At 35.0% G+C, this 22,087-nt stretch overlaps 1 protein-coding gene across 1 annotated transcript in view; it reads left to right on the plus strand.

Annotated features, from left to right (window-relative positions):
- Window positions 1–5,601: 5,601 nt before the first annotated feature.
- LOC115917889 overlaps window positions 5,602–22,087 on the plus strand; it is a 42,920-nt gene continuing 26,434 nt past the window's right edge. The window contains exons 1-2 of the mRNA XM_030996806.1: window positions 5,602–5,884; window positions 9,066–9,282. Of these exons, the coding sequence (XP_030852666.1) occupies window positions 9,156–9,282 (127 nt within the window). The 5' untranslated portion in view covers window positions 5,602–5,884; window positions 9,066–9,155. The remainder of the gene's footprint in view (window positions 5,885–9,065; window positions 9,283–22,087) is intronic.

Here is a 22,087-nt window from a genome sequence, read left to right on the forward strand (position 1 = left end):
ACAATTCCAATACACGAAGAAATCAAATGACACTGATACTTTACATCGTGTAAAATTTGATGGGATAAACAGAATCAACACAATTTGAAAGCTTGGAAATAGATTTGTAAAAATAAATACCACCGTAGGAAAAGAAAGAAAAGGATTTGAAATAATATGTTACGCAAGCACGTTCAAGTCAGACGGCTATCCTGGCCCCATCATGAGTTAAGAGGTAGTGCCTACCAAATATTTTGATATCTGTTTTTAAAAGTAGATGATTTAGGCTTAGAATATAAGGAAAAACGTACCCAAATGTCATACATATGACAAACACACACAAAATGATGAGAAAACTATTTAATCAATAGTGCGAAAATGACCTAAAAGTAACCTATTTAATCATCATCAATATACAGGAGCAATGTAAACATATTCCATTTAATTTTCACCATGTATCATCCAGCAATATTGCTTCCCATCAGATTTCCGACTAATTTAAAATGATCATTCCTGAAAGTAGAAAGTATCTTTAAGAATGCATAAGCAACCCGACACAGCATCAAAGCGAAGTCACCTATTCAATTCAGTTATGGTTATGAATAGCTGGAAGGCATTTCACTATAATTTGTACAGATCATATATTCTCTCTTTTGAGTAAGACCTTTAAAGTTAAAAGAAAGGTTTTAAATAACTGGACATTCCTGACATAGCAACAATGATCGGATTTTCAGATGCAACCTGGAGTATATGCTTGTCCTTGTTAATGTAAAGCACTTCCCAAACAGGAAAAGGCCAGACTGGGACTGTAGTGTGAAGTCTTTTAATGTGTAAGTTAATTAAAAAATAAATATAGCTTTGAAAGATGGAAAAAAGTAAAGGAATGAAAACTAGGGTAAAGGGGAACATTTTGGGCGCTAGTGCTATATATCGGGTATCACTATACGCTATAGGGGCCAGTTTAGCTGTCTTTTTCTTCTGGCAATTTTTTAAAAATCTGTTTAATTAAATTGTTTCACGGTGCCCTTTCTTAACTACCCCCAAGACTCACTGATAGTTATTTTTGCAACATTACCCCCAGGGAAGAGTTGATAACCTTTGTGTTATGTTGTTCGTTTTTATGTTACTTTGCTTGTTAACTTGCTTCCTTTTCTTACTTCTGTAAGATTTTTTCTTGGGCTCTCCCCTGTAAGACATTTGTATTATTTTGTTTTTCCTTGTCAGTACTTTTGAGACATTATGTTGCCTTCCCTTCCCGCCCCAAGTTTGACTGGCTATTGAGCGCTGTATTCAAATCATATAAATTGTTATCTATCCATCTATTTATATGTCTGTCTATCAATTTGCATGTATCTGTCTGTATCTATGTACTCATAAAATTGTCGCGAAGACATTTGAAAAATCAAGTCAATCGCATTTGTGTTTATCCCATACAAATCATGTTCAGATTACATCATGCGTCAGTGTATAATGTCTGTGCAATAATATTGTGGATAGGCTATTGCAATTTCTCTAGGTTGATTTTTCAAAAGTCTTTGCGAGTTTGCTCCATTAGTCTTTTAAACAATGCTTGCGTTGAGCTGAAATGCGGATCGTGATAAGATTATAAAGCATCTCAAGGTAATTTTTCATACGCCATGGTAGATCGGGGGGGGGGGGGTACTCACATCGGACATGAGGGGTGTGCCGCACAAAAAAATCCCTTAACATGGGTCCCAATTTAAGCAAAACTACCAATAAATGGGTCCGTTTTTTTTAAATTTCTAAAAATTTCTGGTCTTTGCATGGCAAACACCCGAAAATTGTGAAAAATGGGCCTTACTTCGAGAAAATCTTCTAAACTGACGCTTGAAAATAGGTTGGGGTTTATAGGCTTGAGTGGCACACCCCCGTTCAACCAAATCTAAGTACCCCCCCCCCCCAGGCGCGGTTCCACGGGCCGATTTTACCGGCCTGCCCCCCTCCCCGCTTATTCACCGGCCGCCTTAGTCGACGCAAAAATTTTCCCTCAAAAACTGGAGGGAAAAAAAGGGCTCTTACCCCCCCCCCCCCTACTCCCACCCCGCTTATTCGCCGTTCGCCGGCTGGCTGATTCGCCGCTAAAAAAATTCTCGAGATTTGGGCCCCCCCCCCCCCCTTTTGCCGCCGGCTGGATCCGCCCATGCCCCCCAAAAAAAAAAAAAAACAAAAACAAATAAAAAATTATCACGTATTACATTAATAAATTATGTCGTTGTCAAGTGACGGACAATGCTGTGGAAATTAGGTTGATCTTTTTTAATTACATGAGATCAAGTTCTTTTTAACTGTTATTATTTAAGTGAGGGACAAAGTGACTTAGCGATATATATTTTCTTTTCATATTTAACCCTCAAAAATATAATTTCTTATTAATCATAATACTGTGATAAGCGTTTTTTAAATAATTAAATTCCTTTGATAGGGTGCAAAATTATTCAAATCTGTACTAAAATAGTCGAGGAATCCAGCAAGGTAACCAATAGAAGGAAATCCAACCTTGATAGCAAACCAGACAAATTAGAGAAGTAAACCGGTGAAAGTTTGAATAAAATCGGGGAAAAATGAGAAAAATACGATTAAAAAAAATTGTTATCACTATAGGCATGGGCTCTTTAAATTGGTTATCGGTAATGCCTCTGTGATAAAGTCGTGGACAATCTTCCTATTTTTTCCAACACAAAAAAAGACAACAGTGCAGTGCTGTAATTCGCGTAGCAAAAAAAAAAAGGAAAAGAAAAGGGATACTTGATTTAAAGAAAAACACTGATTCTTTCATAATCGCATTCAAAAAATAAAAACATGCTCTAGAATAAGTTATGTTTATGGCAGTAAATTAACAACCATGGTTAGGTGTAAATGTTCTTTTTATTTTGAATATTGTTTGATCAAAGTCGTTTCTTGTTTGATTTCAATCTGTGTTTACTATATACTACGATTGTTCCAAGAAAACTCTTGCCGCCCAATGGTTTGTCTGCCCCCCCCCCCACCTCCTCTCTCTCTCTCTTTCTCTCTCTCTTTCTCTCTCTCTCTCTCTCTCTCTCTCCCTCTCTATCTATCTCTCTCTCTCTCTCTCTCGCTCATCTCTTCAATTTTTCTCTTACAGAGGGTGAATTTATTGTTAAACATTGTCACTCTGTCATATTTACAAACCTCGTATTGTTGGTATTTTTGGCAAAATTTTGCTATTGCTTTTGTCATAGTTGTATTTCATCTTTCTTCAATGTATCCATTATATCTTGTTCTTATCATTGTAAAATAATCTGCAATTCGGTTCACTGGCCGCGAACTATCACTTTTAATTTAAATAGATTAATAAATTAATAATTATAAGAAAATGTATTCACTCATCATTCTCATCGGGGTTAAAACATGGAAATTACAAGCTTTTGAACGATGAGCGAGTGTTAATAAACGGATGATAACAATGAAGAGGATTTGACCAGGTAAAGATCTTTATCGGGTATCACAGTAATAAAACCCTTTGTTCTTGACAGACTAGAAGAATTGAAAAAAGTAAACTAAACCGTGGTAATAACGCCGAAGTGCTATTATATCGCTGCCACAACCTACATCAGTCACGCGTCCCCTTTTTAATTGGATTTGTTTGCTCTCTTAAATGAGGAAATTCATTAAACAGTTTCAGGAGAAGTAAACGAGAATTGGGTTAATGATCATTTGGTCTCAAGAGACAATTGTTCCTATAATGCTAGACGAGACGATTAACCTGGATCTAATAATGTGATGTGAGGAGAATGATGATGATGATGATGATGATGATGGAAAGACAGAGCCTCCGAGGAACCAATACTTCAACAAGCTCAGCTTCTATTTAGGTCCTCTTTTTTCTTGCCATTACTATTATATTTGTCTTGTACCATTGTATATTTTTGGTAAAATACTTATATTAAACTGCAAATAATATTGCAAAAATTTCATTGTATTATGTTTTGCGTGTGAAATAAAATCATTTGAATCTTGCGAGAGGGAGGGGGTTATAATGACTAAAAATAGAGGGAATGAAGAACGAAAACTAAAAGAGGGAGAGAGAGAGAGACAGAGAGACAGTGAGAGAGAGAGAGAGAGAGAGAGAGAGAGAGAGAGAGAGAACAATAGAGATATATATAGAGAGAGAGAGGGAGAGAGAGAGAGAGAGAGAGAGAGGGGGGGGGGAGTGATGGAGTCTCTTTTTTCTTGTTGCCCACTTTACTTTTTTCTACTCCCTCCCTCCTGTTCTTCGCAACACCAACAAGCTAGAAAGCTTTAAAGGTAAAGACCAGTATTGGAAACACCCCAATTTCAAAAAATGAAATGGAAGCTCTCATTACCAATCATGTGAAAGAATATGTTTTGACTAATACATGATGATAAAAAATTTGCCGGGAAACCGCCTACTAATTCATATATTTGGTAAATTTGTTTCTCTCATGGTCTGTGAGAGGTAGTCCCATATACATCTTTCTGTGCATAGTGCTTGTAACTTTACGAAGAATGGGCCAAATTTCTTATCATTTTGATGATTCCAGAACCTTGCAGATGTAGATGCTAGATGATCAACCTTTTCTGATCGATTCCACAACGTTTCTTTCACAATGCAATCGCGTGACCATAACTGGTCTTTACCTTTAAGTCAGGCCTCAAAACCCTTTTCCCCAAACAAAATGTAGTCCATAACTACTGAAGGAGCGGGCGCCTTTGAATGAAGTAATGTGGATCATCATCATCCTTTCTTTCCCCCTTTCCCGACGTTTCACCATTTTATTGTACATAGGGGGGAGGGGGGTGCGAAACACTGCAACTTAGCCACTGATATTTGGTAGGCTAATTGAATGGTGGGCTAGTTTCATAATAAAGGAGTAATAGAGAGAGGGGGACCGGGAAGAGGCGGATCAAAAAATAATCAGGTATACTATCTTTTTACATTTTGTGTTGACATAAAGTGCATCAATTCAAACTCTAGATCAAGAATTCCCCTAGATATTTTTTTTCTTTTTTCGTTTTGTTATTTTTGCGACATGCTCGGAAACAAGGGCGGCGTTGTCCTATTACTTGAATAGACTATCCTTTCCACATCATCGTTTCCCCCTTATTATTTGGTATTGTTTGTTTTGCTCGGAATATGGGGATGAAAATGAGACATGTATGCACTCAAGTCAATGACCATTAACAGTGGCAGAGTGCACAGAACTTTGCGGTTTCGGCAGCCATTATTTTGGTCCCCAAATATGAAAAGTAGAATAATTTTTATAATGATTAAGTGACGTAATAAAAAGTTTTTGGAGTAATGCATTGAATAAAAGGGATGTTAGTTGATAGGAGGTAAATATTGACAGAAGCACAATTTCATGTGATTTCTTTTAAATTACGGAAACTGCTCATAACAATTTTCAATTGAAAACAGATTATCCTAAACAATTTGTTATCAAGAAAATTTCCCACAAACATATCAAACATTGGACCAACTCAAATAATCCCCTCTTCCGAAATAATGTTCACTCCCGAAACTGACCAATGAACGAGGCCGTAAACGAAGAATACGACGTTTTCGTGAGAACTAGGTCAGTAGGTCATTTTTTTTTTTATTTGTGTCTGGCTCAAACTCCTGCTGGATTGTGTATGCTACATGAGTTTCACACACAATACAATTTCTGCAGCCCAACGCAGTCTGCTTCGAGTTCAGCTCCGCGATTTGGCCGTGCACTCTGCGCTTGCAAATCGCTCGATTCCGGTTCGTTCTTCATTCATTCATTCATTCACGAATGCTATTCCGAGACAGTCCACCACTACACTATTATTACAAAATTGATCCCGAACACTTTGCTGGCAGATATAGACTCAGAAGAAAACTGTATCGGTAGATGGTGACTTCCTCCTCATAATTTAGCAGGTAAGAAGTTATGAATATATAAATTTAAAGATATTTTCAGTTTACAACTGTGTCGGTTTTTGTCAACAAAAACAGCAGACGAAGCCTTTGTCACGGCGTAGCAGGGTCGAGCTACGGGCAGCGGTGGGCAGGCGGACCTACGAACAATGACCTATTTCTGGCAAGCCCTTTGTTCTCGCCGGTGACTTTTTTGCATTTCGCCTACTCTGTCGCACGTCGAACAAGGGATAAACGAAGTGCTTTCACCTCTTCACAGAGTTCAGGTTTGTTTTGTATTCGTCTGTTATTGTAAATGGGTTTTTAGTTGAATCAAATTACTGTTGAAAAGTGTACATCCTGACTGCTTACAATACAGGTGCAAATAAGTTCAACTTCAATCCATGACCAAGTCAAAATATAAAGAGAAGATAAAAGTAAATAATGAATTTGACTGAAAGAGTTGCATTTGTGATTTATGATTTGTCATTCAGAAGTATTTGTTCACAAATATAAGAATTGGATTATTTGTAGAATAAAGAAGATGATGGCCATAAGTTTGGTGTAAACTGTAATAAAAAATTTAAATCACACCCTAAATATTTTTTAGGCCTTTACGTTTAAGATGAAGATTTCTGATTTATTGTGAATGTCTGTTGCAATGAATCTGTGCAGAGTAAGTATAGCCACTGTACATTAAGACCTGCGTGGGAATAATAGGATTTAACACCCTTTTACTAGCCCTCAGCAGATAAATCTGTGCATGAATTATATGTGGGCAGAGAAAGAGAAGAGTTGCTGGTCATAAGTAGTTTAGGAAGTTTGGTTTTTATAACAGAGTATCACTTGAAGGAGGTCAGAAGAATCGGGTGCACTATTAAGTACTTCCAAGTTGGCACCAGCAAGGCAATTGTTTTTCATGATTAATCCCTATTGATGATATTATTAGTTAACTCATTGGATACTGAACCGAATGGCTCGTATATTAAAGGTACTATGTCCCATTTGTAGGCCAAAAAAATGAAAAAGTTAAATTCCAACTGCATTTGAAAATAATACTAATTTATAACTTCCCTACAAAAGGTGGGGCTTGAAAATGTCTTCAAGTGGGAAAATAACGACTATCAGTTGTCAAATCGACTTTAGGGCTATAGAGCCCAAAAGTAATAGTCTTGATTTTCAGACGATTGTACCGAATGGTCATACGTTTTATGCTGCGCAAAGATTCAATCAGTTTAATCTTGGCCATCACAAGAAGTGGGTTATTGATGTAGACAAATGCTCATGTACCCTTTACAACTCTTTTCATGTATGTTATTACCAAAGAAGAAAAAAAGCCAGTCAGTCACTCAATAGTGTCTGACAGTGAAGTCTAGCAAGTAAACAGGTTTCCTTGCATAATTTGAATATGAGGACACTGCTAATGTTTAAATTTCACAGATAGGACATACATGATATGTTCATAATTCCTGCAAAGTTCTACAGAATTTGAGGTTGGCTGCAAAAGGGACATAGTACCTTTAAAGTCTTTTGGATTGAGAGAATTCAGTAGTCAACGGGGTAACCTCTAGATTACCAGGTGGTCTGCTGACTCCTCACAATTAGCATGAAATCCTAATTGAGTAAATCCACTAGTTTGTTCTGTTTTGAGAATAATACAATTCCCTCGATTGTCAGGAGAAAAGTAGTCAAAGTAGTTGTTATTTTATAATCATTGTTTACATGCTTTTATCTTGTACATTGTATACTCCTCAGCCTTATTAATACACATTATTATTCAGGATATAACTATGAGAGAATTATTCAATCAGAGAAAGAATAGCATTAATACTGTCACAATGATCAAGATTACAGTATGTCTTATTATTAAATAGAATTGTTTTTTTTTCCTCAAATTTTCCATTATATTGTAAATCATTCAGTGCACCTGATTTTTCTGTAAACCATGTGTGAACAAACTATGACCCAGGCTTACATTGATGTATGTTGGAAGAAACCAATCGCTAAGTTGAACTTTTGTGCACTTGAGCTGAGCAAGACACCTCTATAAAGAGCTGATAATAGATCCCTGTTGCTATCCAGCTGTGTGTTTTCCAAGCATTGACATGGTATTCTTGGATAAGCTTCCATTGTGAAGGAGTATTCCTACTGAGTACAGGAGAAAGCTAATGATGGGAGGTGAATGTTTTCAGGTTAGGCTTCAAAGTGTTTGACCTTTCTCGTCAGCTTCTATTGTTCCTCTCCTTCCATTCTGTACCCATCGTTAAGTGATGTATGAAATGAATTCAGCGCTACATCCCTGGAGAGAACTTTTTCTCTTAAAAAGGAAAATAAATCTTTTTGTTGTGGTTTTTATTGAAGATGATTTCCAGCAAGTTTTTGTGAGGTTTTGTTTTTATTTTACTGGTTCAAACAATCAATCTTCTGCAAGATAAACAATCCAGAATGAATGATAGCAATATACTGTCGACATATAATGCCCATCGATACCAGAGCTCAAGATTAGCTTTAACTCAATAATTTTACAGAGTTAACAGCCTTCTGGCTCTCAATAGATAAAACATGAAATGTAATAACCCAGATGTTTTTTTAGAAAATTCAGCAAATGAAGTTATTCACATTTTAGGTTCATTGAGTAATGAAAACAAGTTTTAAATCTTTGTGTAATATGGTACAATTATAGCCTACGGTAGTCAATATATAAGAGTGAAATCACTTCAGTTAAAAGAAGAAGAAGATTCCTTCCCCTGCTCCGTTGACGACAATAAAAGTTCAAATCTTTCTAGGCCTTATTGATGGGATTCATTCGTACACAAAGCTGGATGGAATTGAAGTCAGACACTATACTCATAATGCTTCCCGCTGCCCCAAAACCCATGCCAAATCTGCATGATCTTTCTATTTATTCTTACTTCATAATCTAACTTGGCTCTGCAGCAAGTAGCAAAATTAGGAGAAAGCATTTGTTATACTGATTATTTTGAATACATGTATATATTCACAATTGAAATTGTGCACTAAGACATAATTTTGTGAATGGTTTTGGAACATGTATTAGGAAGGTGTCAATTTGTACTACAGGTTAGTGTTCATACAGTCTGTAAATTAAGAGTTTCATGAATGAATAAAGTTATGTAAATTTTTGTCAATTTTGTCCAGTAAGCCATTTTCTTGCTCTAATTGTCATTTCATAATTTACTTGCAGACCTATGTAGTTGTCAGTCATCAAGTACCAAGTTTTCAAAGACACTGCTAGAAGATTGAGATACCAGACCAACTGCAGACATCTATTACCATGGCAACGATGGAAGGCCTTCTGCCTGGGCCATCATCATCATCTTCATCCTCATCGTCCTTAGGAGCTAAACGCAAGCTACCAGTGGAGTGGGAGCTGAGAGATAGAACAGAGCCAGGAGCATTGGGTGAGTAGGCAACCAATTGTTATTGTTTATACATGTATGTCCTATTATGTCTAATGATCCTAATTACCTACAGTTCAGTACTTATTTATGCTTCCGCCCACCAAAAGTGGTGCCAGAGGCTTATGTTTTTATGTTTTCCTCCGTCCGTCTTGCTTTCTCGTTATCGCGATATCTCAAGAACCAATTGAGATATGAACTTCAAACTTGATGATGGTACATGTACATGTATGTATCTCCATAGGATGACAATCTGATGAAATTTTGGAGTAACTTGGTCAAAGGTCAAAGAGATCAACTTATGACACTTCATGTATTAGCCTCATTATTGCAACATCTCACACATTTTAGATGTCAATGGCTGAAATTACAGGTATCAGCTTTGATATTGCAGTGTCTCAGGAACAACTAGAAATATGAGCTTCAAACATTCTGATAGTTGTATCACCATAGAAAGACAACCTAATTATATTTTAGGGTATGTAGAACAAAGGTCAAATGTCATAGATTTCAATTTTTGGGAATTAGAGGTATTACTCTTGTTATCAGAATATGTCAAGAACTTCTTGAGGTACGAGTTTCAAACACGGTGACAATAGGAAGATGATCCAATTACATTTTAAGGCTAGTACAGATCATGGTCAGTTGACTTTTGATTATAGGCTTTTTGTTGTCATTGTGATACTGTTTCACAAATAATTCCATCAATTGCCGATACCAAATGTAGGGTGGAGACATATAAGAAACACATTTTTATTGTTTTGATATATTTACCATTACTCAATTCATATGTAATCTGGATCTTGGATGTAAATTGCCATGTAATGTCGTACAATTAAAAAATAATAGGGCTATTTTACCGTCATGCTATTAATTTGTAACATAATAACACATGATTGGGTGAGAAAGCCATGCTGTAGTTCTAGTATTTCATTTAGTCATGTAATCTGACATATTGGGTCAAATTCACAAAAGAGGCTTAATTTTAACTCATGGTCTAAAACATGGTTTAAATTAAAATAAGTGTACTAAACCATAAATATTGCCTGTTTATGAACGTGAGGATGCGGATGTATATTCCTCTTATGGAGGTATATAGCCCGTGGGTTAGGATAAACTACTTTCGTGAATTAGGGCCAATATGTACCTGCATACATCTCTATAGCTTATTTTTTTTATAAAGATTACAGCCTACAGGTTCATGTACATGCTTTTGGTTTGATTGTGAGTTACACAAAATATGTTGGTATTACATGTATATGAAAGAGGTACCCACATGCAGGTAGAGTGAGATCCTTATAATTTACTTAATCAACCCCCACCTACAGTTTATGGTGTGATTACAAGGTATTCATGATAATAATTGGATTTATTTACAGAGGATATACATGTACATGTACATGTACATAAAAAGCGTTGTCCATTAGTGTAAGGAAAAAAAGAAAGAATTGTAGATGTTTGATTACAGATAATTTTTGAAGAAGTCAATTGAAGTACTACATGTATTTCTCAGCAATGCAGGAAGTTTGTTCTGTAGGCGTGGGGCAATGGATTGAAAGGATTTGAAGCCAGCCAGGTATTGAAGGAAAATGTGTAAATTTGAAATATTCCAATCTACATATGTGAAGAAAATTGTAAAACACAGACATTTGATATAAAATAGATTGTTATGACCGAAAATGAGTTGAACTAGTTTATGAAACAGAGTACCGGTCTCCAGAGACATATCTGACAAGGAAGTTTTTGGGGTAATCTTTCTGATAAATGCATCTTGTGATCTAAATATAATGGTTCTCTTGAGAGTCTTGTGAATATAAATTGTGATCATATTTGCATTTGTCAAGATTTGAGAGGAGAAATACAAAATAATTTGTCTTGTATCAGCCATCTCTTGTAATGCCACTTTGTATTTATGCATTTATATTCCTCTTATAGATCTGAAATGACTTTTTTAAAAAGAATGACAATTAGAAGTACATGTAGAATTTCTACTTTCCAAATAAGTCATTGTCATTCAAATAAGACTATCATAATTGATATGTGTTTGACAATAAGCTGAAATCCCTGATACCATATAATGCTATAATTTACCTGGAGGTCAATTTGATGTTTAATTAAAAATCAGATACATGTACTTGTCTGCCATGATGGGCAAAGAAACTAAGCAAGCGCTTTATATTTTGCTATTAAAATTTAGGTTAGAAGGTAACCGTACACGGATTGATGTGGGAAGTGCACCTGAAGTGTAAGAAATCAGACAAATTTCTGCCCAGCCTTTGTTTTTGCAAGAAATACAAACTTTACATACAATTTAAAAAGAAGTTCATACCATTTTAATTGAGATATTTCTTAATCACATTTATTTAAAGGTAAATGCCTCTAAAAAGTTTCAAGGGATTTAGAAATTATTCAAGCAGCTAATAAATCAATGATCAGCCAATCAATCAAATTAGCAATCAAACAATTAATTTAAGCCTACTGTATATCTACATCACCATGAAAGCCGATACTTATAAGCAGCATCCAACAATTAATTGGTTAGTCAATTACATACTTTAAAATCCAATCAATCATTATCCATATTGTGCATGTTTATGAACTATTTTTTTAAACCAGAGGGAATTTAATACATGTTGTGTATTCATCTCTTGATTTAAGAGAGGATCTTAATGCTAACTGAACGCTACAGTACATTACCTGAAATTATAAAAGGGGTCTATGGGAAATGTGTTTATAACATAATCAAAATCATATTTAACACTTATACAAACAGGGTATGGATGTTCTTTGTAGGATTCAACCAATATATAATACAACCAAAAAGTGTATAACATGCCAATTACATCCATTACAAAACCAGTCTTAACAAGCAGCATCTAAAACCAGTCTTGTGATCTTGAAGATGTTGAATAGAATGTCATCCATGTATAGCTAGTTTCTGCAACATCCATGACTATGCATCTTGAACAAGAAAAAGTATGTCACGCTTTCTTAGAGTGGATGGAAACCTTGAGGCTTTCCCCTCCAAACTATATCATAGTGAGCAGACAAAGGGGCACCAGATTCACTCTTTTATTATCCCACATGATGGAGGGTGAAATAGAATCTTCGATGATCTGTGACGCGTCCGGGCGGTTCTTGCGTCACTGCCGTGGCACGTTTGGGTTTGGATGTAACCCCTTGGGTGTCTCATGTCAAGCAAGTAACATTCTTTAGAATGCCTAATGACAATGATCGCAATGTGACCCAAATAGAAAAGATCCTTTCACCTTGACAGGTATTCATACAATATCAAACTTTTTCTTTTTATGTGTTTAAATCTCAATATCAAAATTTTCCTTAAATCAGTCATCTCCGGGTATTTTATTTCCAATTACATGTATTTTTAAACACTCATTTGAAGAGGAAAAAGGAAAAAGCTTGACTATATTTCATCCCATGGATATCCAAAATGTAGAGAAGTGGAACAATTTGTCTGCTAAAAGCCTAGAGGCAGAGGGCATTAACTCATATCTTTTAACAAAGAGTTAATGCTCTTTTCGCTCTTGAATCTCATCAGACAATTTGTGCTATTTTGAAACCAAATTGTGCCCTTTTTGTATCTTTTTTTCTGCCTGATCTGAAGTTCTTGCAAACATATCCAAAATATAAGTACTAAATAGAAAATAGTTAAAACTGCGTTCAACTGTTGGGCTGAAAATAGTCATTGGCAATCCACTTTTTATTGTTATAGATTGTTTTAATGTGAGTAAAAAGAATGAGCTTTGTAATTAATTAATCACATGAGTGAATATTCACATTGTCTGCTGATGAAAAAGGTTTTCATGAGTGATTATTCTATGGTACATCCTGCCCATTGTTTCAGATTCATATCTATTAATTGATAGACAATTAAGACTAAAAAGGAAAAAGAAAAGGAAGGGAATTATGCTCAAGGAAAAATACAATAACTGCTCAAGTGGAAACCTTGCATTTTAGATAGAAAAAAGTGACAAAATGATTCTTATAACATTGTGTTATGTGTAAATATAATTTATATTTAAAGATGCTTATTTGATACATTCATCTTCAACTGCTTTTAAAATGACTTTAAGGGATATGTTGATGGCTCTTTGGTCATCGTTTGCCATTCAGCAAATCTACAGTGTACATGAAAATTGAATTCATTTACCTCTACAAATTCAATTTAAAAAAAAAAATCCCTTTCTTTGTTGTAGCAAAAAAAAAATGTCTGTAGAGCGCATCAACAATACACTATGTGACACGTCAGTATCCCTTTAAAATAGTTTTTCAAAAGCCTTAAGACTGTACGACATGTATGTGTGTAGACATTAGTGAATGTGAACATGTAAATGTAGCTAACGATACATGTGATTCTGTCATCACTCATTGCTAGTTCCTGATCACTCATACAGCGGAGTTATGCATGTTTTCAGCAACTTCCTTTCACGTTTCCAAAATAACATTCAACACTTTCCTTCATATTACTATTTTAAAATGCAGGCTTCACATGTATTCTCAGTTTCATATAAACTCAACTCTCCTTCTCTCATACCTGTACCTCTATCCCTCTTTCTTTCCCATATACTCTTTCTTTTTAAGATGCAAGAAAAAATCAGTATCAGAAATTGTGTGAATTGTGCCTTGACTTTAAGTCAAATGTAAAGAAAATACAGGAGAAGGCAAAAAATTTGGACAACTTCACTTCTTAAATATCTGATTTACATGTTGTATGGTACATGATATCGAGTGGGTAAAATTTGACAGCATTTAAAACAAATGAAGATCAGATATTCCCACAATGCACCTAGATACATGTTCATTAGCTTTAATATACAAATAAAGCTTTTGCAATTTGAACTCCTTTTAAATTGTCCGGACGTATTATAGACATGACATACCGGTAGTAATCTACATGTACATCTATGATTTGAAAACAATGACCTGATTTTATTTCGTAGTTTCAGTAGCCTAGTTTCATGGCCTAATAATTTGTCACAGTTTTCAAGTCGATACGAATTTATAATGCCAGTCTTCTATATCCATTTCGCCTTTATACTATATATAAACTCCTTCTTCAGCTCTGATATTATATCTTATGTTATGGAAATATGGAGTGTACAACTCGAGGCTTTAGCTGAAATGGGTTTACTTCATGCTTATCTCTGTATTAGTTTCATACATCAACAGTTTATAGAAAAAAGTGTAGACTAGAGATCCACTTGACACAATTAGTTTTTGGCCTATCAGACCACATCACTTAACATCTTAGATGTAACAAGGTGATGAGCAAAATTGGAATAATTGACTGCCAACTATTCATTTCCTTGTAATTTTGCGCAGTCTTATTGATGGTACTGTATTTATTTGACTTACAAATGGTGCTCTCTTTTTCTCTTGCCCCCTGGCTGTGGAGATAGCATCTTGCATCGACTCAGTGCCGGCCGTGAATGAAATACAGCGTTCTAGTGACTCAACAAGATAGGGAGACTGTGGAGGAGGGAGGGAGCCGGAGGAGGGGAGAGAGACAGAGAGAGAGTGAGAGGGGGAGAGGGAGATGTATATTATGTAGAGCAAGCGATTGTGCATCCGCAAGGCAGGAATATCTCATTGTTTGTAGGTCAATGATATTGTTTTGAATTAGGTCATAATTCTTGATGTTTCTCTTGCGTCTTGTTGCCCCAAGCTCTCTAGGAATGATGTCAAATCCGTACAGAGACTACCTCGGTAAAGGATGTATATTTAGAATAGATCAGAGTTTCAGTTTCCAAACTAAGCTGCGTAGCATTGCTCCAGGATCGGCAGAGCTAGATAACCTTAATTAATCTCAAGATTTTATCAGTTGATTGGAATCTAGCTGCTTAATGTAAGTAGAACTGCTTTGCAGAGTAAAGTGGTTCAAGATGTGGCAACATTTTTACATCTTTCTCATAATGTAACAATATCCTTGATAAAGTGAAATATGTTTTTAGGCCAATACCCTTTTATAATAGCATTTCTTATTGATCAATGTCAAATATAGTATAGATTGATGTGAAATTTGCCACATGTTCCCAAAGTTGTATTATATCATTCGACTCTAGAAGGAAATGAAAAAGAACAAATTTGGGAATATGTCATACAGAAAGTATTTTCTTTTGAGATCTCCCAATATTACAGCCAAGAAATGTCAGAATAATTAATTAACCTATCCTGGCAATTGTATTAACTTTACATTCAATGGTTCATAAATCATTACTAGAATTGATTGCAAAGACTAAGCTTTGAGAAATCGACTTAGGCAATTTGTATATCTCATAGAAATCTTGTTTGGATTGCGTAATATGTCATTGTAATGTCTGCACATGTGATAGGAGATGGGCAAGGCTATTGAAATGTCTTTACTAGGCCGTTACAAAAGTCTTTGTGATCACGTTTTCTTTTATCATATGTATTGATTCAGAAATACTGATATCTTGATGAAGATATTAACGATATTGATCATGAGATTATTTGGCCTACTGTATATAAACTTGTAGTAGAGGTTACCTCATCCTATAGTCATGTTCACCATGACTTGTTTCACCAAATAACAATTTATCCGTTATTTGTTTCTGTTGGGCAAAAACATATTTTTTTCATTGCATGAACTTTGTTGTCTACCTCAAACCTTATTTTCAAATTGAGCCATTGATATTGTCTGATGATTGCAATCATTCATGTTCATGACAGGTATCGCTTTGCTTCATTGAGACAGGCATGTTAAGGCAACAAGACCTTTGGAATGTTCAGGGGGTAAAGAATATCAATTGTTAGGTCTCCTTTACCTGTGTGTGACACGATTCATACTCAACGGCTCGAAAATTGATGCATGTCATCTATTGACATTAAAATATAGGATAAAACACTGTAGAGATAAAGTGATGTGATTGATGAATAGTTCTTAAAATGTGCTTATGACCCCATGGGTATCAAATTGTGCCCCCAACCCCCACCCCAGTGAGTTACTGTAACACTTTTTTACTGAAAGTTTGAGCTAAGTTCGATTAAAATAAGAATAACTTATACATTGTTAAAGTTTCAATCGACCAAACACAAACTGAGAACACTAGCTGTGCCATATTTGGTAGGTCCCCCCCCCCCATTTGCTCTGCATTAAAAAATTATAAATTTCTATTTCTTCCAAGGAAAACCTTTAATATATATGCATCACAGTTTGTGCTCAAGATTTCAACGCTTAAAATCTTAGAACTTTTTCATTTTAATCAAATTTTGCTCAATCTGTCACTTATCTGTTTCTCTCATTTTTTTGCCTTTACTTTGTTATAATAATTATATCCAATAAAATAGTAGGGTGGCATTCCTCTTTTGATGCTGTAAAATAATATACATGTAGTTCATCTGGTCATACAATGAAATTCACAATAGACCTGATCGAGCACCAAGTTTATAGGTGAAGGTCTACAATCTAAACTGCCTTGTGACAGTATGTTCCCAGTTATCTGTAGGCATTGTCAAACAATTGTTTTAGGTCACTAACACCCAGTGAGATTGTGATCAGTCAATACAGACTTTATTCAAACAAACCTCTTCTATAAACACAACTAAAATTCAACCAAAATACTGTCTGTCGATAAAGTAAATATATGTATATAGGAAATGGTGTATAAAATACCGGTAGGGAATGAGCAGTATCTGTATGAAGAGGTCTGGAAAATTCGGTTTGACATTTTTCCAAGGCATCGTATTGAAATTGTGTAACAAAATTGATCAAGCATTTTAAAACTAATTATTTTTTAAACAAGATATATTTACATACTATACATAAACCATGACCAGTTTAAAAATACTAAAGCTGAGTTGATTTATGTACTGTAGATTGTTCCTTTTCAAAATATGTACTTAATTTCTTGTCTTCTCAATTCCTCCATTTTCTCTTGATATTACAGTTCTTTTAATAATTTAGACATATATAATTTTGTTTGTCCAGTTTTAAAGTTTTGGTCACTATACTCTTCCAAAGATTATATGTTTTGGAGTATTCACCTACAGTATCTAACATTCTCCACAGCATGTTTCACATATTGAGCAGCACCTCATGTTGTATGTTGCTATGAACGTTTGTAATGTTATGATTACCATGACAACCATCAGGAAAGCATCAGTATCAATCCTCAGACCCCATGAACAAGTCAGATTGTCTGTTTTCTCAGAAAGTAATCAAGTCAGGAGAGTTCCTGGCAACGGGCTTCTCTTCTCGTTACATCTATATATCCAAATATTCCAGATTTAAAGGTATAGTCTAATTAGTTTTGTTCAGCTTTGCTTGTATCAATTTCTTTCTCTTTCTAAAGAGTACATTTTATAGTTTAAATCTATATAGTTTATAACTCCATTAATGTGCAACAGAAATGATGTACATGTATAATCAAATACATGTATCAGCGCGTTGTAGACATGGCCTGTGTACACTATAAGCGCTATGTAACCCAGAGAATTGTAATTGATGATCATCAACTAATTCAAGGCATTAGCTTTGGTAACAGCCCCCTTCTTCGAAAGAGGTACAAGCTTTAATAAACAAGCATACTTGATCTTGTGATGAGGCTAGCTGTTTTATTCAGAGACCCCAAGACATTTATAGTGTGTTAAATAATAGAATCCTCATTATTGTGAAAAGGAGAGATGACTTTAAAAGATTGTAAAGCATATGCTCATCTTTGCTTGATCAACAGCAACTCAGTACTCATGTTCTATCACTCACCAAAAATGTACGGTATCTTACCTACAAACCAATCACAATCCTAACCCAAGAGTTACCTGTGTGTATGATAATCTAAACTTCTAACCCTGTCCAGAGTTAAATATATCCATTACTTCAGAGGATTAACTATCAATATTTCAATTTGCTTGACTGTAATGAGATATGGGGTAATCAACTATAAGGGCTTTGCACCTACAAGTAATAAACCAGTGCGCATCCCATTTATATAGGGGTTACTGATCTTTAATATCCATTTTTTTCTTAAAAGGAAACCAATTCACCGTACTGCATTTATTAATGGAAATGAAAAGTTCATCTACAAGTAGCAAAGTTAATGCACTTTTTCTACTCAAACTCAAAGTTCATTTTCAGTCAAGCAAAAAAAATGAAAATAAAAGATGCATCCTGTGGGGATTGGGCAGTACACAGCTTAAAACTTGTTAGGTATATAGACTACTTACAAAGTTTAATTGCTTTCTCTACTCTATTTTCTTGCTTAAAGCTTGAAATCAAACTTCAAATATATGTCTTTGTTGGTGAAATAGATCAGAAATCTAGGGTAAATTATGTCAATTACTTCTTGCTCTGCATCCTGTTCTATCCCACAAGTTTTTATTATTATATTTTTACATCACTGTTATAGTTACACACCAACAAATTTGATGTCTTGTGTTAAACACAAAAAAAAACTTCCTGTATACCAGTACAGCTGTCAAATAAATTTAGATTGGATGCCATATGATTAATTCCTTTCATTAACTAGAACATATTTGGGTGTTGTTGAAAGTTGAATTGGAATAGTAGTTTTCTTCTGTGGTATATTATACAATGATTACCCTATATCTGGCTCAAATAGGACAGGTTGATTTATGGCTTTTGTTATTGGAGCGTAAAGAGTGGTGAGCCAGAATCATAACCGCAGAGCCTTTGAATGTTTATTATTTGCTATATTTGTTTTATTTGCTTTATGTAGTCGGTGTCAATCCAGAGATAGATTTCATTCTGTTGTATGTTCTCTTGTTTTGATGTGGCCCATTGAAAACTAATGGTAACTAAACAAACCTGTAATGTTATGATAATCAATACATCTAGAGCAATTAAAACATACACAACGACCAACGTCAAGGTGATTTATTAGAAATTTACCACATTTTTGTTATGCTTTTATTCTTTAAGATACCGTATCTGTACTATGTTTAAAGTCATGGCTGATAATAAATCAATATAAATTTTTTTTTTTTTATAACATTTATGATCATTGTGAAGTGTATTTATATGTTTGCATTTCCTCTCTTAGACCCCAACATCATTGTATTTTATAGAAACGAAGCATGTTTTTTCTCCCCCCAAAATGAAATAATAACTTTTTTTTAAATAGCTAAATTAATACCTTCAACAGATATCATGTACAAAATGTTGTGTTCATGTTTAGATGACATCTACTAACTTTGAAGTAACCATTTCATTGTTTCTCTTCATTGATAAAACACAATGTTACATCAAGAAAAAGCTCCTCGGTTTAATACAAGTCGTGGAATACTACTACAAAATTAAATGTCAAGTGACACAAGCAAATCATCTTTGATTGCTGTTTTCATGAATGGCAAAAAAGTCTAATTGTCTTGATTCAATCATTTTACAGCATTAAACCTACATGAATGAGGGACTCCTGTGAAATAGATCTTACTTGCTTGTAAAAGTTTCTTCCTTTATATGGGAACTTCCTTTATGTAAGTTTTCTAGATGTAGCTGTTGTGTAAATGCATCCAATAAGCTCGGACGCCAAACCTACATATGATGATATAGGTTATCAACCTCAATTTCAGTCCCAAGGTCATATCTTTACTGTCAATAATACAAACATTATGAACACTTCTACCCTCATTGTCATCGTGTACCCTTTGATGTAGCAGACCTACCGACGAAAACTTGTTAACCCTGCTTTTCACAGATTGCAGAGATTCCAAATCATTAACTGTACTTTAACCCAATTTTATTCATACAAGTCAACTTACAGGTGTATTTTCTACAGAGTTTTTCTTTTTCCTGGTAGTTATAGCTATACTTCTTTAAATGTACTGTACAAGGCTAACAATATTCATGTACACCTGTATTAAAGAAATGCAGGTTTTTTTGCCTTGAGCATATTTAGGAAAGTAGATTATAGAGGAAACAGAATGGCTCAGTGGTAGAGCAGTGGTTTTGCAACCAAAAGGTCCCAGGTCCGAAACCAAGTTGATGTGCTAGTGCCCTTTGGCATTAATCCTCATTACCAAGTCCCTCAAAGAGAACTTAAAACCGTTGTTCTCCTAGTTGCTTACTTACAAGCATACCAATAGCTAAGTGGTTATTGAATATTTATTTCATTTTTATTTATGTAAGTCTGATTACAATGATTCAAATACCAAGGTTTTATTTTTCTTGTCCTTGCATGAACCTGAAAACTTTAGCCTATTAATCTTTAGCCCTTTGCCCTGCATGCACCTCGTGACTCAGACAGTAAATAAACACATGTATTTACACATGTTGTATAAAGTGAACAATGTTTGCTGACATAGCAGTACATGTTACATCTACTGAAATCTATTTAACTATTTTATTTAACTGATTCTTATCATACAATGAGTATTAATGTGCGTAGGGCTCCTGGCCTCGGCAGCAATATGGAAAATAGGACATTGAATATGAATTCAGTACTTATTAAAGAAGGACCCAAAGGAAACTGAATTTTGATTGTTAATATGATCAAAAATGTATGCTTATTGAAGAAAAAAAATCCTCCATAAACTCAAGTAAAGGTGAAGGTACAGTGTAAATAACGCTTTTAGCCCTTCTCAATCTCATACATGTACATTTACTGCAATTTGATGCGAGTGTTATTGGTTATATTACAGTCGCATTATTCTTTAATACTCTGAAAGATAATCCCCAAAATGATGAGTCGCTAAATGGGAATTAGCATGGTCACGACTTCACTGTTTTGATAGCCGACAACGTGATCCTCTTGTATAGGGCATTAATTGTTCTCGGTGGGTTAACGACATGTTTTTATTATGTCAAAATATGGGTCATAATGACTGTGAAAATAGGTCAGCGTAATACCTGCCCTGTCTTCCTGGAGCTGTGACCCAATTAGTATTCTCTTCTTAATCTCTGGTTTCCTATCCGTCCGTCCGTCTGTCTCGGCCGGCCCGGCTTGCATGGTGGTTCAGCCCTATAAACTTTCTCTCAGATATGAATCCGGCCTACAAAATGAAAAAATGATTGTGAGTGAAAGACTGTGTAGCTTACAACTAATGGCTGAAAGGCTGTGCATGGACAGGACACCATGAATTGAAGAGAGGATTATTAATTAACTCTCAAATTTGATGATTTTTTTAGAACAAAAATAATAACAGCTGAAAATCCCTCAAATTGCACTAAAAGGTGAATTAATCCATTGACTTTTTACAGGTGGAGCTGTTTCCAGCGTCACTGGGGGTGGGGTAGGGGCTCATATCATACATGACCATATTTATTTCAAGATGGGTTCTGTCTGTGCTACTACATTAAAAGTCCATTTCAATATTGCAGTATTCCAGGTGTAAACATTATATCATGAAGCTAATACCCTAATCACATCAATGACACCTTATGGAAAACAAACTGATTAAAAGAAATCATATTACATACACAAAATAACTTTTGAATAAGATTTGGTTGGTTTGGAGTTGTTTATTTATTTTTGTTTTTCAAAGTCTGTTTGGCAGTGTGCTCAAGTACAAGGAATCTTGGTAAATAAATGAATTCTTATAAGACCGCCTACATGTATCTTCTTTAAATAAAAAAACAATGAATTCTGATTGTAAAAATTATTAATTTGTATTAAAGGGGGTGTAGCATGATAAGACTATGTGTCTTTCCCGTGGCCTGACGCTGGGCCAATCGGGTATAATATGTCTACAGTCGACGCGACTGCAGTATTCATGTGCATGCAACATATTCAAAACCGAAGCGTAAGGAGAACTTCGGTCTGTATCGCGAACGCTATCGCGCGCTGACCGTTAATCAAGTCCATTCATTTAC

Source organism: Strongylocentrotus purpuratus, unplaced genomic scaffold (genome assembly GCF_000002235.5).
Source record: "Strongylocentrotus purpuratus isolate Spur 01 unplaced genomic scaffold, Spur_5.0 spur5_contig_857, whole genome shotgun sequence".
NCBI lineage: Eukaryota > Metazoa > Echinodermata > Echinoidea > Camarodonta > Strongylocentrotidae > Strongylocentrotus > Strongylocentrotus purpuratus.